The sequence below is a fragment of the Mauremys mutica genome, chromosome 2 (genome assembly GCF_020497125.1).
Source record: "Mauremys mutica isolate MM-2020 ecotype Southern chromosome 2, ASM2049712v1, whole genome shotgun sequence".
Lineage (NCBI taxonomy): Eukaryota > Metazoa > Chordata > Testudines > Geoemydidae > Mauremys > Mauremys mutica.
Window position 1 is genome coordinate 292,388,258 of NC_059073.1, and position 13,100 is coordinate 292,401,357.

A 13,100-nucleotide genomic window follows, 5' to 3' on the forward strand; every position below is an offset into this window, starting at 1 on the left:
TCTTCCCAGTGCATTGCCATTGTGTGTGTGACCCTCCTGCCCAGCCTCTTCCACCCCGCTGCTACAAGAGAAACGGGGTAAAGCTTCCTTTACTTCCCTAATGGCTGAGCTGCATCTTGAGATCCTGATGGATTTCATAGGATGTCTGTGCGATCAGGTGTCTTCACCTGTCCCGAAGGTCCCGAAGGGGGCTGTACCTTTTCCTCTGGATGGTACAGCCCCCTCTTCTGGCTCCTGCTAGTACTGCAGGGCCATCAGCCTCTTTGCCCCGTATCGTTCCTTGGAGTGCTTGGTGGCTGATGAAATGTGGACTTTCCTAGTGTCCTTTGGAACTGGAGTGGCAGATGAGCAGTGCTGGGAGTCTGAATGCTCTGGCTCCTGCCCAGTGCAGTCTGCGAGCGTCGGCGAGGGGCAATCTCCCAATAAACTGTGCTCTGCCCGTGGGTGGGGACGGCCTGCAGTTAGGTGCTTTTCTCTTCATCCTACAGACCTTGTGGCACATACGTAGGAGCCTTGGATGTGACTCATCCCACCAGATGCCACAGGAGGCAGTGCAATGCAATGGTTACAGCAGGGCCACTGGGCGTTGGACTCCTGCTGTCTAGTCCTGCCTTTGTTGTGTGGCTTTGGGGCACTCTGGGTCTGTCCAATGCGATTGACTTTCCCCCCCTGGGAGGATGTTTGTGAAAGCCCCCTGGGGTCCCAGGAACCGGGGCTGGGTAAGTGTGTGGGGTATTGCCAGGCACGTTGTGTGCAGTTCTGATTTTTCAGGCTGCTCCCTCTGTCTTAGAAATCCTCCCCCCCCCCAGAGTCTGGGACGGCTGCCGAATCTTCAGCTCCCCTTCAGAGAGCCATTGACCTCTCCCACTTAGTGCCCCTGTGTGGGACATCGGGGATCCTGGCCCTCCACCCAGCATGATGGTTCTGCAGCATGTTCCCCTGGCTATCCCTGTGCAAAGTGCTGTCCGCCAGCCATGCGGCTGCCGAATCTCCCCAGCCTGTTATTCACCCGGACCCTATGTTTGCCAAAAGATGGCTGGACCCCCACAGATCTCTAGCTGGTGTCAGCCCCTTCCCCCAAACCACAGCGGGCAGCTCGGTTTCTGGCCAGTATGTCCCTTCAGTCAAGGGCAGTACGTGTCTGCAATCACCAGCCTCTGTCTCTCTAACAAGGGACAAGGACATTGTTCTTCAGGAGTCTCTCTCCAGCTGGTTTGCAGCCAGCTGGGCATGGCTGGGCCCTCTTCCCTTGAGCATTGCTCTCTCAATCCTTTGCCCTCCTGTAGCACTGGCTGGGGATCTCGGAGAGCTCAGAGCCTTCGTTAAGCCCCACAACCCTGCTACCCCCCCTCTGCATGCTGGACCTCCCCATGTAACAGGGAGGGGCTTGCCCAAAGCCGCATGGCAAGGCAGTGCCAGAGCCACAAATAGACTCCCTGTGTCCTGGTTCCTAGTCTCCTATGCTCGCCTCGCTCTGCCCAGGCCAGGGGCTGCCGGATGCAGCTGTGTGTGTAGCTCTGAAGGCTCTCGCTCACTGCTCTAGTCAGTGTCATGTCTGCGGAATGCTCCCTGCCCCCCGTGACACTGCTACGTTCTGTGGGGCCCGGAAAGCGAGCCCTGTCCTGTGTGTGAGCAGTGCTGCTCATTAACCAGCTGCTCCAGCTGCCGGAGTGCAATGCATGCGCCTAATGGGAGCACAGCACATCCGGCGCCTGCGGGCACCCAAGAAATAGACGGTCCCTCCAGCGCTCTGCGCAGTGAGCAACAGATCAGTAACCCGCTGCAGGCGTCTCTCGTGGCGAAGTCCCCTGCAGTGCTCAGGACCCATGTGGTGCTGCGGCACTGCACAGACAGTGCCAGGGCATGTAGCCAGCAGCCGTGGCTCCTTGTCCTGCAACCCCGTTGGCTCATCTAAGCTAAGTGAGGTTGGCTGGGGTGGGGGGATCCCCAAGATTTTACGGGCGATGGCTCCCTGGCTCCTCTACCTCTCAAGCCAGGACCGCGTCCGCACCTCGGCGTGGTGTTGCTGGGGGCACCGTCTTTCCCGTCAGACGCAGAACCGCCGTGCTGGCCATGTGTGTTCGCTCAAGATCCCAGGGGCTGTGTTACCTCCCGTGTCTTGGACAGATTTCAGTTCTGAGAACTACCTTTGTCTCCCGACTCTCCCCTACGGTAGTCTCACGTTGCTGCGCGCTGGTAAACAGCTGCCGTGTTTCACCCCAGAGGTGGCCGTGTTTCAGAGCTGAGCGGCTTGGGGCTGAACTCTGAGGAAAGGCAGTCGTTATTTAAGCTTGGGCTGGGTAAAGCACTGGAGGCTGCGCAGGAAGGAACAATCCAGGCCTGGCTGTTGGGGGGCGGAACGAGAGAATGAGCGCCATCGGACACGGGGGTCAGGTGCTCTACTGGGCCCAGTGGAGAAGAGAGCCAGGATCGGTTTTGATTTGCACAGTGCATGGTGCTTTACAGGCAAATCGGAGACAAGGTCCCTGCCCTGAGGATCTTGCCATCTGACCTAGACCGATGCCTCCGGAGACTCTACCATGGTGGAGAGGGGAGAAGGGGAATGTGACGGGAAAGCTGAGTGGTAGCAGGGAGCTGGAGGAGGGTGCATAGCTTGATAGTTACACGTGGGTCTGTCTTACCCTATTAAGTGTCCTGCAGCTATCTGGGAGCCTGGCTTGGCACTTCTGAACCTTAACAGGTGTGCAGCTTCCAGTAGCCATGGCAGACCTGGAGATGAAAGGTCGGCAGCCTGGGCCTGTGTGGCTCCCTGGGATGAAGCTGTGATGAAACCTTTCCCTTGTTCAGCCCCTGGCTGGACAAGTGAAGATGCAGCATGTGTTGCTTCTTGAGCAGACCTGTCAGCCGGTCAGTGGTGGCCGATTGCTGCAGATTCACGTTTGGCAGCGCGCTCTCCTTGGCTGCTCACGCTGAATAGGGCTGCTCAAGTCAGAGATCAGCCGCGGTCCCTGCTAAGCCGTGGCCACAGGAGGGAACAGGTCTGCAGGCTGGGTCTGTAACGCCATTGACTTTGTGGGCTGAGGGGCGTCTGACCAGGGCTGGGGATGGCCAGCTGAGCTCAGGCTGCGGAGCTCCTTCTGCAAAAGGCCTGGCTCTGACTCGAAGGCTGCAGGGAAATAGGGGCACCCGCTGTCTGAGGAAATACATGGGCTCCTTCAAATTGGAGGTGGCTTCCGCGTGCTGTCAGCTAACGGACTGTGTGGGGGCAACACAGGGAGCTGGTGGCACGTCCCTGGCCTTGCAGGGGGGCTTTCAGTCTCCTGCTCTGAGCTCCTCTTCCTCAGCGAAGACAGAAACAGCCTGGCCTGTGCAACACCCCGAAAGCCCAACCCCGAGTGTCTCTGCTGCCCTTCGTGCACAGCCCCTTAAAGGGGTTTCTGCTGCCCCTCTTGCGGTCTGGCTCCAGCTGGGGCACCGGCAATGCCAGGGCGGCTCTGCTCCGGGGAGTGGTGCTCGCTTTCTCCTCTACACACCCGTCCCAGACACGAGCCCTGATTTGTTTTTTCTCCCTCCAGTTTGTTCTGAAGAACTATGGCGAGAATCCCGAGAGCTACAATGAAGAGCTGAAGAAACTTGAAGTGCTCCGGCAGGTAAGTGTGCGCTGGCGCTGTGCTGTGTGTAACGGTGCTCCGGGGGGGGGCAGTCCCACGGGGAGACAGTCCCTGCCCCAGACCGCACAGTCTAGCTGGGGCTGGCAAGCAGGGAAAGCGACTCGCCCGAGGACAGGCCAGTGACTGAGCCGGGAACAGAATCCAGATCTCCTGGCTGCAGCCCACGAGGTAGAGGCCACAGTTCTGGGGTGGGTGTGCTGGTGTCTGCTCCCCCACCCGTGGCCCTCCAGTGCCAAGGGGGAGGGGAAGCTTTCTACATGTGAAACCCCCACTGCCTTGCTGGGAGGGGATCCAGGCACAGTGTGAACTGAAGGAGCCCCAGCCCGGGAGCCTCCAGCTGCATGGGCAGCAGCAGGCGTGCTCACCTCCCGCGCCCCCTGCCAGGTGCCCGCGGAGGGGTGGGGGGGATTGGCTCGGTTCGCTCTCCGGGGCCGGCTCGGTGCTGGAGTGGACAAGGGGGCCTGGTGGTGCCATTTGTGTGTGTATGTGGGGGGGGTGTTCAGTGTGGTGGACACCGGTCTGTTGGGACCCCCACCACTCATCTCACACAGCAGCAGCCCCTCCGGTGGGGAAGGAGCTTGAGGCTCTCCTACAGCTGCTTGGCCCCAGCTCCTTGGGCAGGCCCTGCAGTTCCTGTGGTTGGGCCCTAGCAGCAGGAAGTTCAGCGCTAGGGATCTCATGAGATTGGGGGGAGAGGAGGTTCCTTAGTGGGGGCAGGGAGGCTGGGTCCTTATAGAGGAGATCTGTGGAGGGGGAGGTGGGATCAGTGGGGAATTGCAACAAGGCCCCACGCTGCCCCTGCCCCCCGGAGAGGCACATCATAGACAGGGCTGGAGGAGAGGCAGGTAGAGGGTGGTGGGAGCGGGAGGGCTGGGCAGGGCTCCTGGCCTGCAGAGCAGAGATGCTGTAGGCTGAGGGGCTCCCACCCTCTGTGGCCCTGGGTTTTGCAGGGCCGCCCAGCACGGCCATCGGTGGTCACTGCAGGCCCCCTCTGGAGTCGAACCAGGGACCTAGAGGAAGGAGCTGCCTGCAGTGGTGGCTGTGATGTGAACTCCCGGAGCTGAGCTGTTGAGGGTGGCTGAGTGTGTGCGAGTTCCCAGAGACGTTTGTGGGGCGCTGGGATAAGGTCAGCGCCACTCAACAGCTGAGCTCATCAGCTGGAGAAGGACCATGGGACGGGGGAACGTTTCCAGCCAAGCCAGGCACTGGAGTTCATGCGCCTGTGTCAGCGGAGCCCAGAATGCAGGCGGGCAAAGCCGGAGAGGGCTGTCTGGCCCGGGGAATTGGTAATTGGATGATAACGTTGCTCACATCTTGAGGGCCAGGTCAGCTCCCAGCCAATCTTCTCCATCATGTGGTGAAGTGACATTCCCCCAGCTGACAGGCGTCCGTGAGATCAGCAGCGCTCCCTGCAGACAGCCCAGGACTGAACGGGCCGGAAACCCAACTGCCCTGTAGAGAGGCAGCGCAGGGGAGGTAACGCACTCGTGGCTGTGGATAAACGGAGACGGTCACTGCAAGACACCTTTCAGTGTAACCACGCGGGGCTGCCTTCGCGCCCGCTTCCGGCAGCAGCAGTGCGGCAAACCCAGCCGGAGTGACCAGAGCCATAATGAGCTGCTGGAAAACCCAGAGGGAAAACATCAGGGTTGTGCCATTAGCTTTCTCCTGTTGTGTGAGCGGAGCCCTGAGGTGGGGTGTGCTTATGGGGGTGGGTGCTACGGAGCAGCTTAGCCTGGCACAGAAATACACTTCCGCACCCAGCCAGGCGCGTCACTAAGGGGCAGCACCGCGGGATCCTAGCACCTTGCTGCCTGGCCAATGGAGCACTGCAGTTAGCACTTGCACTGGGAGAGGTTTGTCTCTTCCGTTTGTGTGGCCGTGCTGCGGGGAGAGAGCGCCAGCCGTTTCCCATAAGGCTGTGGCTGAGCTCGGACGCGGCTGTGGCTGAGTGGTTGCCTTGGCATGGGAGTGATGAGTGAGCGCATTCCTCTCCGCTGGAAGAAGGGAACGCTTTTCCTGCCCAGCTCCCATGGCGGGGGCTCTGCGTTCCCAAAGTCAGTCCCTTGCTGGGAGGGGAATCTCTCATTCATCTGTGCTCCAGTCGTGTCTTGAGGTGCAGCTGAGATCAGAGCCCCATTGTTCAGAGAGAGATGGTCCCTGCCCTGGAGGGCTGGCAGCCAAAATGGATCAGACAGAGAGGGTGGAAGGGGTCTCAGAGGCACAAAGGGGGAAAGTGACTTGTCTGAGGTCACCCAGCAGGTCAGTGACAGAGCCAGGAAGAGCCCCCAGCTTTCTTGAGTCCCAGTCCAGTGCACTGTCCTCTAGACTGCACTGCCTCTAAAATTGTATAGTAAACGATCTGTGAGAACTGCTCCTGAGGGAGCGTGTCCTAGTGGTTGGAGCTGGGACACGTGCAATCCAGAGCTCTGCTGCTGGCTTCCTATGTGATCTTAGGAAAGTCCCTTTGCGTCTGTCTCTTCCCAATCTGTGAAACGCAGGTCATCACCTCACCTCCTGTGACACAGGAACATTGGAGCGGCCAGGCTGAGTCAGACTCACAGGCCAGCTAGTCCACTAGCCCCTCTCTGGCAGGAGCCAGCCCCAGCTGTGTTGGTGGAAGGATCGCACACCTGCTGACTGTGGGTTGTCTGGTCTCCTGATCGCTGACCGAGATTGGCTTAAGCCCTGAAGCCTGGTATTAAAACCCCCTCCAGAATTCTGCTGTGAATGCTGAGAGCACTGAGTGTTCCTGCTGGCCATACGTAGCTAGTGACTCTTTTAGCTCTCTCCGAAGCCCCTTGCAGCCCTCCCTGGTCCCGATTAACTCAACTTTGTCATTTGTCAGCATTTTAACTCTCAACTTGGGCCCCCCTCCCCTCCCCAGATCGCTAATTAATCAACTAACCAACACAGGACTTGGTGCAGAACCTGCAGTCCTTGCTGTTAACCATCTGCTGTGCTGAAAATTGACCATTGAATCCTACTTTGTTTTCTGTCTCAGCCTGTTTTTGATCCATGATGATACTTTGCCTCCTCCCCATGATGACTTAGCTTCTTTGATAGCCTTTTGTGTGGGACCTTGTCAGAGGCCTTTGGGCTGTCTAAGCGTATCGTCGCCGGTTCTCCTCTCCTGGCAGGCTCAGGGAATTCCAAGAGACCAGCAAGAATCCGTGCTGGTTAGGCCCTCTCAGTCACGAGCTGCCAGGTGTTTTGTTTTTAGTGATCATTTCACCGAGTTTGCCCAGACTGGGTGTCAGCCTGACACCCGGCATTTAATGTAGCAAAGTACTTTGAAAGCCTTGGGCTGAAGGCGTTGCGGGGTGGTGGGTGTCTCCTGAGTTTGTGACATACCTGGCTGCCGTCAGCTCTGGAACAGAGAGGCCCAAGGCCTCTCCCAAGCTTGGCATAAGCAGCACTTCGTGGCAGTGGTACCACTGGATTGGGAAAGTGCCCGCCCCAGGGGGGTGAAAGGAGAGGGGAATCTCCATCCCAGCCAAGAGGACACTCTGGAGAGTGGCTAATGCCCTGGCTTCTGCGGCTGGCCCCTGGAAAGTCCCTCTGAGGAGCCATTTTGGAGTGATCTCCCTCCCCCGATCCCGTAAGCGGATTTTGCTGCCAGCCAAGTACAGCCCAGGCCCTTTATCTGTAAGCATGGCGTGGCCTGTTGCCTTGAAGCACTGCTCCTTTCTCTCCCCTCCTCCAGAACGCCGTGAGCGTGCCCAGGGACTTTGAGGGCTGCAGCATCCTGCGGAAGTACTTTGGCCAGCTTCACTACCTGCAGAGCCGCGTCCCCATGGGCGCGGAGCACGAGGCGGCTGTCCCCGTCACGTGGTAAGTGCAGCGGTTTGGTGGGGTTTGTGGGGTGGCAGCAGGCTTCCCCGCATCCAGCGACCAACCCCTGCCAGGGCACCCTTTGAGCAGCAGGAGCTGAAGCTGGGGCTCACCAGTGGACTCTTGCCTCAGTTTCCCCATCCAGGTGAGTAGCTTCCTTGGCTCCGGTAATCTCCTGCCTAGATGCCTGTGATGTCCTACCCTCGTAGGCTGCCAGCTGTGCTATTCTGGATGGACTGAAGGCACATTCCCCTTTCTCTTCCCTGCCCCACGTTCCTCCACTGGCTCAGCTGGATTGCATACTGCTCATCCCTACCCCACCTACGTCTCTTGTGTCCCTGTGCTCCGCCAGCGCCCCTCGCTCCGTCTCCTTTGCCCCTCTCTAGGAATCGCCTCCTTGATCCTGCATCCAGCCACCAATGACTCTCCCTCCGCCAGCCTTCCCAATGATCTGTACAATGGAACAAACCCAGACCTAGCTCCCCCAGCCTCACTGTGTCCTTCCCCGGTGCCCAGTGTGATCTCGCCCAGCAGCGAGTCTCTGTTCTAGCCCTGCCTGGCACGCCCTGTGGGCAGAGCCACGTCTCTAGGCTCTCCACCGAATGCCATGTGCATCTCTGACTCTAGGGAGAGCTCGAATACTGCAAGCTGGGGAGCAGAGTATTTCCCTCTCCGGGGATGTGAGGTTGGTAGCGCACTGGGAGAGTCTGGGATGGAAGAAGCTTTTAGAAGCGCAGTGTAGTAACTGAAATTTTTTTTATAGCACCTTTCAGCAAGCGATTGCACCACCTGCCACTTACATGCAGCCACCTCTGGCTCTCCGATCGGTGCCATATGAGTCTGAGCCTCTGGGATGCGGCCCTCCTTGTCCCTTCATCCCCCTTGATTGCACTTCCTGCCACAGCTGGGATTTCACTGCATTAGGGTGCAGCGATGGCCCTGGGGGGGGCACAGGACTGACCAAGAGGGGTTGGTTTACACCACTGATGGCAGTGGTGGAGGCTGGGCTTTGAGGCTTGTGGCTAGAGAGTGAATTTCAGCCGCTGGGGCTGCTTGCTGGCTGCTCTCTGATGTGTAGACACACGCCTTCGTGGACAGAGCAGCACGTGTTCTCCATCCCTGCCTGGTGTTCAAAGGCATGACCAAGCCTGGGGGGGGGAGATCGGTCGCTTGTCTCTGCCAAGGGACACCCAGTTAGTAGAGCCCCTCAGGTTAAAATCCAGCCTGTGGCTTTGGCGTGTAAAACTGAAAACATGTTCAAACAGCACAATCTTGCTTTTGGTGGGTAAGATCAGGCTGTCCCCTTCTGGGGTGCCACGGCAAATCTAATGCCCACAGGTGGGCAGGACTGAAACATGGCAGTGCCGTGGGTACAGTGCCCCCTCGCAGGGAGGAGCGCTGTTTACCGAACAAGTGCCACCTTTTCCAGCTGTGCTCCTTGGAGGGCTCCCACCCATGTGCCTGACCCTGCTTTGGATGAGATCGATGCCATCCCCTCCTCTAACCACTGGACAGCACTTCCCTAGTAGGCTCAGAAGACTGAGCCTGGCACCTCTCAAACATTACAGGGTTTGCTGGTTTATGTACCTAGCAGCTTCCCAGCTCCCACTCAGTTTGGAGAGGACTCTGCCAGCTACACAGGAAAGTGAGTCTAAACCATTTGGCTCACCCCTGCCTGCTCTGAGCCGTCTGCCTTCCCTGGAAATGTGGCCGTGGGGCCCCCGGGGCAGCTGGGGTGTGCATCTGGCCAGCTCACTAGTGCAGGCACTAACCCTCGGCTTCCCCGTTCACAGGACGGAGATCTTCTCTGGCAAGGCGGTTACCCACGAGGACATCAAGTATGAGCAGGCGTGCATCCTCTATAACCTCGGTAAGGCCCTGCAGCCCACCTGCTGGCTTGGCTTGGCAATGTGCTGCCCAGAGTGCCCTGCGGTTTGCTTGGCACCAGAGAAGTGCCCTCCTCCCTAGCTAGCCCTGATCCACCGTCCAGCCTGGTCCTGCTGTTCAGTGGCGGGAGCATTCAGCCGAGCTGCCCGCAGGCCTGTCTGTGATCACAGCTCAGAGCAGGCAGCCAGTGGTGGCAGTCGGCATGAAGCTGCCCGCAGCTTGGCAGAGCAGAGCCGTGACGCCTTGAAGTGTTCCCATGATCACTGCGGACAATCGACCCACTGTTTCCTTGGCTCTGGCGGATTCTGTGGCCACTAGAACAGCAGCCAGATCTGAACCCTGCCTGTGTGGTGTGTGCCTGGCACGAGACCCTCAAGTGAGGCTTCACCCTGGGCATCTGCTGGTGCCTGTGGGGCGGGTGAGGCCGATCTTCAGGGCCAGCTCCGAAGGGCTCTTCTCTGACGACGAGCCAGAGCATCACCGGGCGTCCCCCTCCCCCGCAGGCCAAGCCAGGCCTTGGCTAGGAGCAGGGCCGGCTCCAGAGCCCAGCGGGGCAAGCACCCGGGTGGGGCGGCCCTTTCCCGGGGGGGCGGCAGGCTGGGCCGGTGGACCTGCCGCAGTCATGCCTGTGGGAGGTCCACCGGAGCCCCGGGAGCAGTGGACCTCCCGCAGGCATGACTGCGGACGGTTCGCTGGTCCCGCGGCTCGGCTGGACCTCCCACAGGCATGCCTGCGGCAGGTCCGCCGGCCCAGCCTGCTGCCCCCCCCGGGAAAGGGCCAGCCGAGCCGCGCGACCAGCGGACCCTCCGCGGTCATGCCCGCGGGAGGTCCGCTGCTCCCGCGGCTCGGGGGCGCCTCCCGGGCATGACTGCTTGGGGCGGCCAAATTTGTAGAGCCGCCCCTGGCTAGGAGAAAAGTTGCACCTGTTTAATTAAATCAGTTTGAAATGGATCCAATTCAGCTAGCGCACACCCAGCTGGTTGTACTTAAACCGGCTTAGCCCGCGTGTAACTAGGTGCGGTTTAGTTCAGTGAGCTGTCAACAAGCAAACTCAGCCAGGATTAAACTGGTGTAGGGCAGCATTTCTCAAACTGGGCTCCGTGGGCCCCCGGGGGTCCCCCTCCCTCCCAGTGCCTCCTGCACACTGGGGGAGCAGCGGGGACAGGGCGTGCTCAGGGGAGGGGGTGGAAAGAGGAGGGGCAGGGGGAGGGGCCTTCAGGGATGGGGTGAAGTGGGGGCAATGCTTGGGGCTGAGCGGGGGGTTTGGGGGTCTGTGAAAAATGGCCTTGCACATTTTGCCAGTGGCCTGATCTGAGTTTCCTGTTCCCAACAGGGGCGTTGCATTCCATGCTGGGCGCCATGGACAAGAGAGTCTCCGAGGAGGTAAAGATGCTAAAACACTTTGTGGTCTTCTCTCTTCTCCCCCCCTGCTTATCATGGGTGGTTTCTTCCAAACAGATGGGTCGGCAGGGTGGCCGAGTCTTTTCATAGCGATTGTTAACCTCCGGAGGGGACTGGTCACGTTTCCAGGGGCTCGACCCCTTCAAAAACTGCTCTGCCAGGTGCTGGGATTCCTGGGACTGGGGGAGAGGGATGAATACGGGATTTTTCTTGACACAGTGTATAGCTATAGCAGTGCCTGCGGCAAGCTCTGGGCGCCTTGACGTAGTGTAACACCCCAATGTAACCCCACATGCAATCTTCCCTCCAGCCAATAACAGACCCCCCCCGCCACCCACCGAGCAGATGCCCGGAAAAGACGGGCCGGGCCACGCCACACACCCTGATGGCAAGGACCCCTCCTGGAGAGTCCTGCCAGCCACTCCCTCCTCTCCTGGCCCAGGGAGCTCCCAGCTGACCTTGCTTATGGAAGCATCGCCTGGGAAGAGAGTCCCTCTGCTGACCAGCTCCCAAGCCATGTAGGACTTCACAGCTGAAAATCAGCACCAGCCCCATCTGGGAACCGGATGGCAACCAGAGCGAGGGGGTAACTTACTCTCTGGCTGTAATAAGCAGTAGTTGCTTTTGGCACCCGCTAGTCTGAGTGGTCTGATGGAGTCACCCCATGTAGAGTGTCATGGTCATCCAGTCTCCAGGATGAAAGCCTGGACAACTGGGACAGGAGAAGGTTTAACTCCCCTTAAGATGGTAATATTTGGGATTTAAGTCCACTAATGAAGGCAAAAGGTAATTAAAAGAAATCCTGCTGCGTCTCTCAGCTGTTGGTAAATTTCAGGAGTCAAGGCAGCATGGCTTCTGTGCAGCACCCTCTGCTTTGGCTTGGGTGCGTTAGAGCCTTACGTGTTTCTTCTCCCCCTTCTGCGGCGGCCCTGGCCAGGGTATGAAGGTTTCCTGCACCCATTTCCAGTGCGCGGCCGGGGCTTTCACCTACCTGCGGGATAACTTCCCTCACTCGTACAGCGTGGACATGAGTCACCAGATCCTTAACCTCAACATCAACCTCATGCTGGTAAGGGTGGGCGCTGGCTTTGCTGCTGCTCACCATTCATGCTGGGATCCAGTGGCTGGGCTCGTTAGATGCAGTTCATTTAAAGGGATTTCACCAAAGCTGACGAGGCGAGGGGAGAAGGCGACGCACTTGGTATTGGGCCTAGCCTTGTCTCATTTTTCAAAGGCCGGTTGGAGTGGGAGCCACCCTTGGACAGAGCTGGATAAAGACGGAGTTGTCCCAGTACCTTGGCACGTGCAGATTGTAAGCCTGCTGCCTGCTTAGAGGAAATTGTCTGTCTGAAAAAGGTGGCCAAGAGTGTCTTCCGGTGTCTGTCCTTGTTCAGGAGAGATCCCAGAGCGCTGTGGTAGGGGAGGAATCATGTGTCCGGCTCCAGGACATACGCTGATCCCCACAGGGGCAAGAGGAATATTTTTCTCTCCATCCGCAGGGTTGCACGGGTGGATGCATGCCTTGTGGGGTCTGCGTGCTTTCCTCAGAAAGTGCCTGGTCCCCGGTCTGTCGGGTTGGGATACTGAACTCTCGGGCCTAATGACCTGCGTAGCAAAGGGAGTTCTACGTGTCAAATTGAGGAGAGTAAAACGTGGTAAGGGAAGGAGTAGGGGGCTGTTGACAGAGCAGATGGAAATACCTTGACATTGTCCTTCTCCCGGTGGAGAAGAAAGGTAGAGGTGGGTGTGAAGGCAGCTGACCTGGCTTACTGCATCAGGGGATCCCATTATAACAGCACCCTGCCTCTCGCATGCTCTTTGCTTCATCCATTCTAATGTGCAGCTCTGGAGGCATCAGGCTGATGACCATTGTCTGGCCAGCACCTGGGCCTTGAAAGGGAGGGAGGGGTTGGATTTTGACTCTCCAAATGAGATGGCGTTATTGGCCGAGTGTAGGTGAAGTCCAGCCTCTGCGGCCAGCTCGCTTTAGCTAGGGGAAAGAGTGGTGGAAGTGTTCGATTGACAGCCCTCGGGATTGGACAGACAGAGCCCTGTGCTGGCGGGGGCTGACCTACAACGTTTTTCAGCTCAGGTCTCCAGAGCCAGTGCAGCCCTGTCCCCTACGTGGGCCCACCAGCATACCTCAGTCCTAGGATCACCCCTGGAAGTTAGAGGGGAGATCTGTCTTCAAGGCCATTCAGCCCGTGCTTGGCCTCGCACCTGAGCGCTCCAACGCGGCGGTGGGGTTTTGTCCACTGGAGACTGGGTCGAATCCATGTGCTCACTTCACGTAGGCCAATGCCTTGGGGTAGTGACTCATGGTTCCCACTGATGGGCTGGCTTTGA

The 13,100-nt window shown here is 58.7% G+C and overlaps 1 protein-coding gene across 3 annotated transcripts in view; it reads left to right on the forward strand.

The window, feature by feature from the left end:
* Positions 1–13,100, forward strand: part of PTPN23 (protein tyrosine phosphatase non-receptor type 23) — a 48,341-nt gene that overhangs the window by 7,923 nt on the left and 27,318 nt on the right. For all 3 annotated transcript variants that reach the window (XM_045004516.1, XM_045004517.1, XM_045004518.1), the window contains 5 exons: positions 3,537–3,611; positions 7,339–7,466; positions 9,260–9,336; positions 10,687–10,736; positions 11,692–11,823. In XM_045004516.1, coding sequence (XP_044860451.1) covers positions 3,537–3,611; positions 7,339–7,466; positions 9,260–9,336; positions 10,687–10,736; positions 11,692–11,823 — 462 coding nt within the window. The remainder of the gene's footprint in view (positions 1–3,536; positions 3,612–7,338; positions 7,467–9,259; positions 9,337–10,686; positions 10,737–11,691; positions 11,824–13,100) is intronic.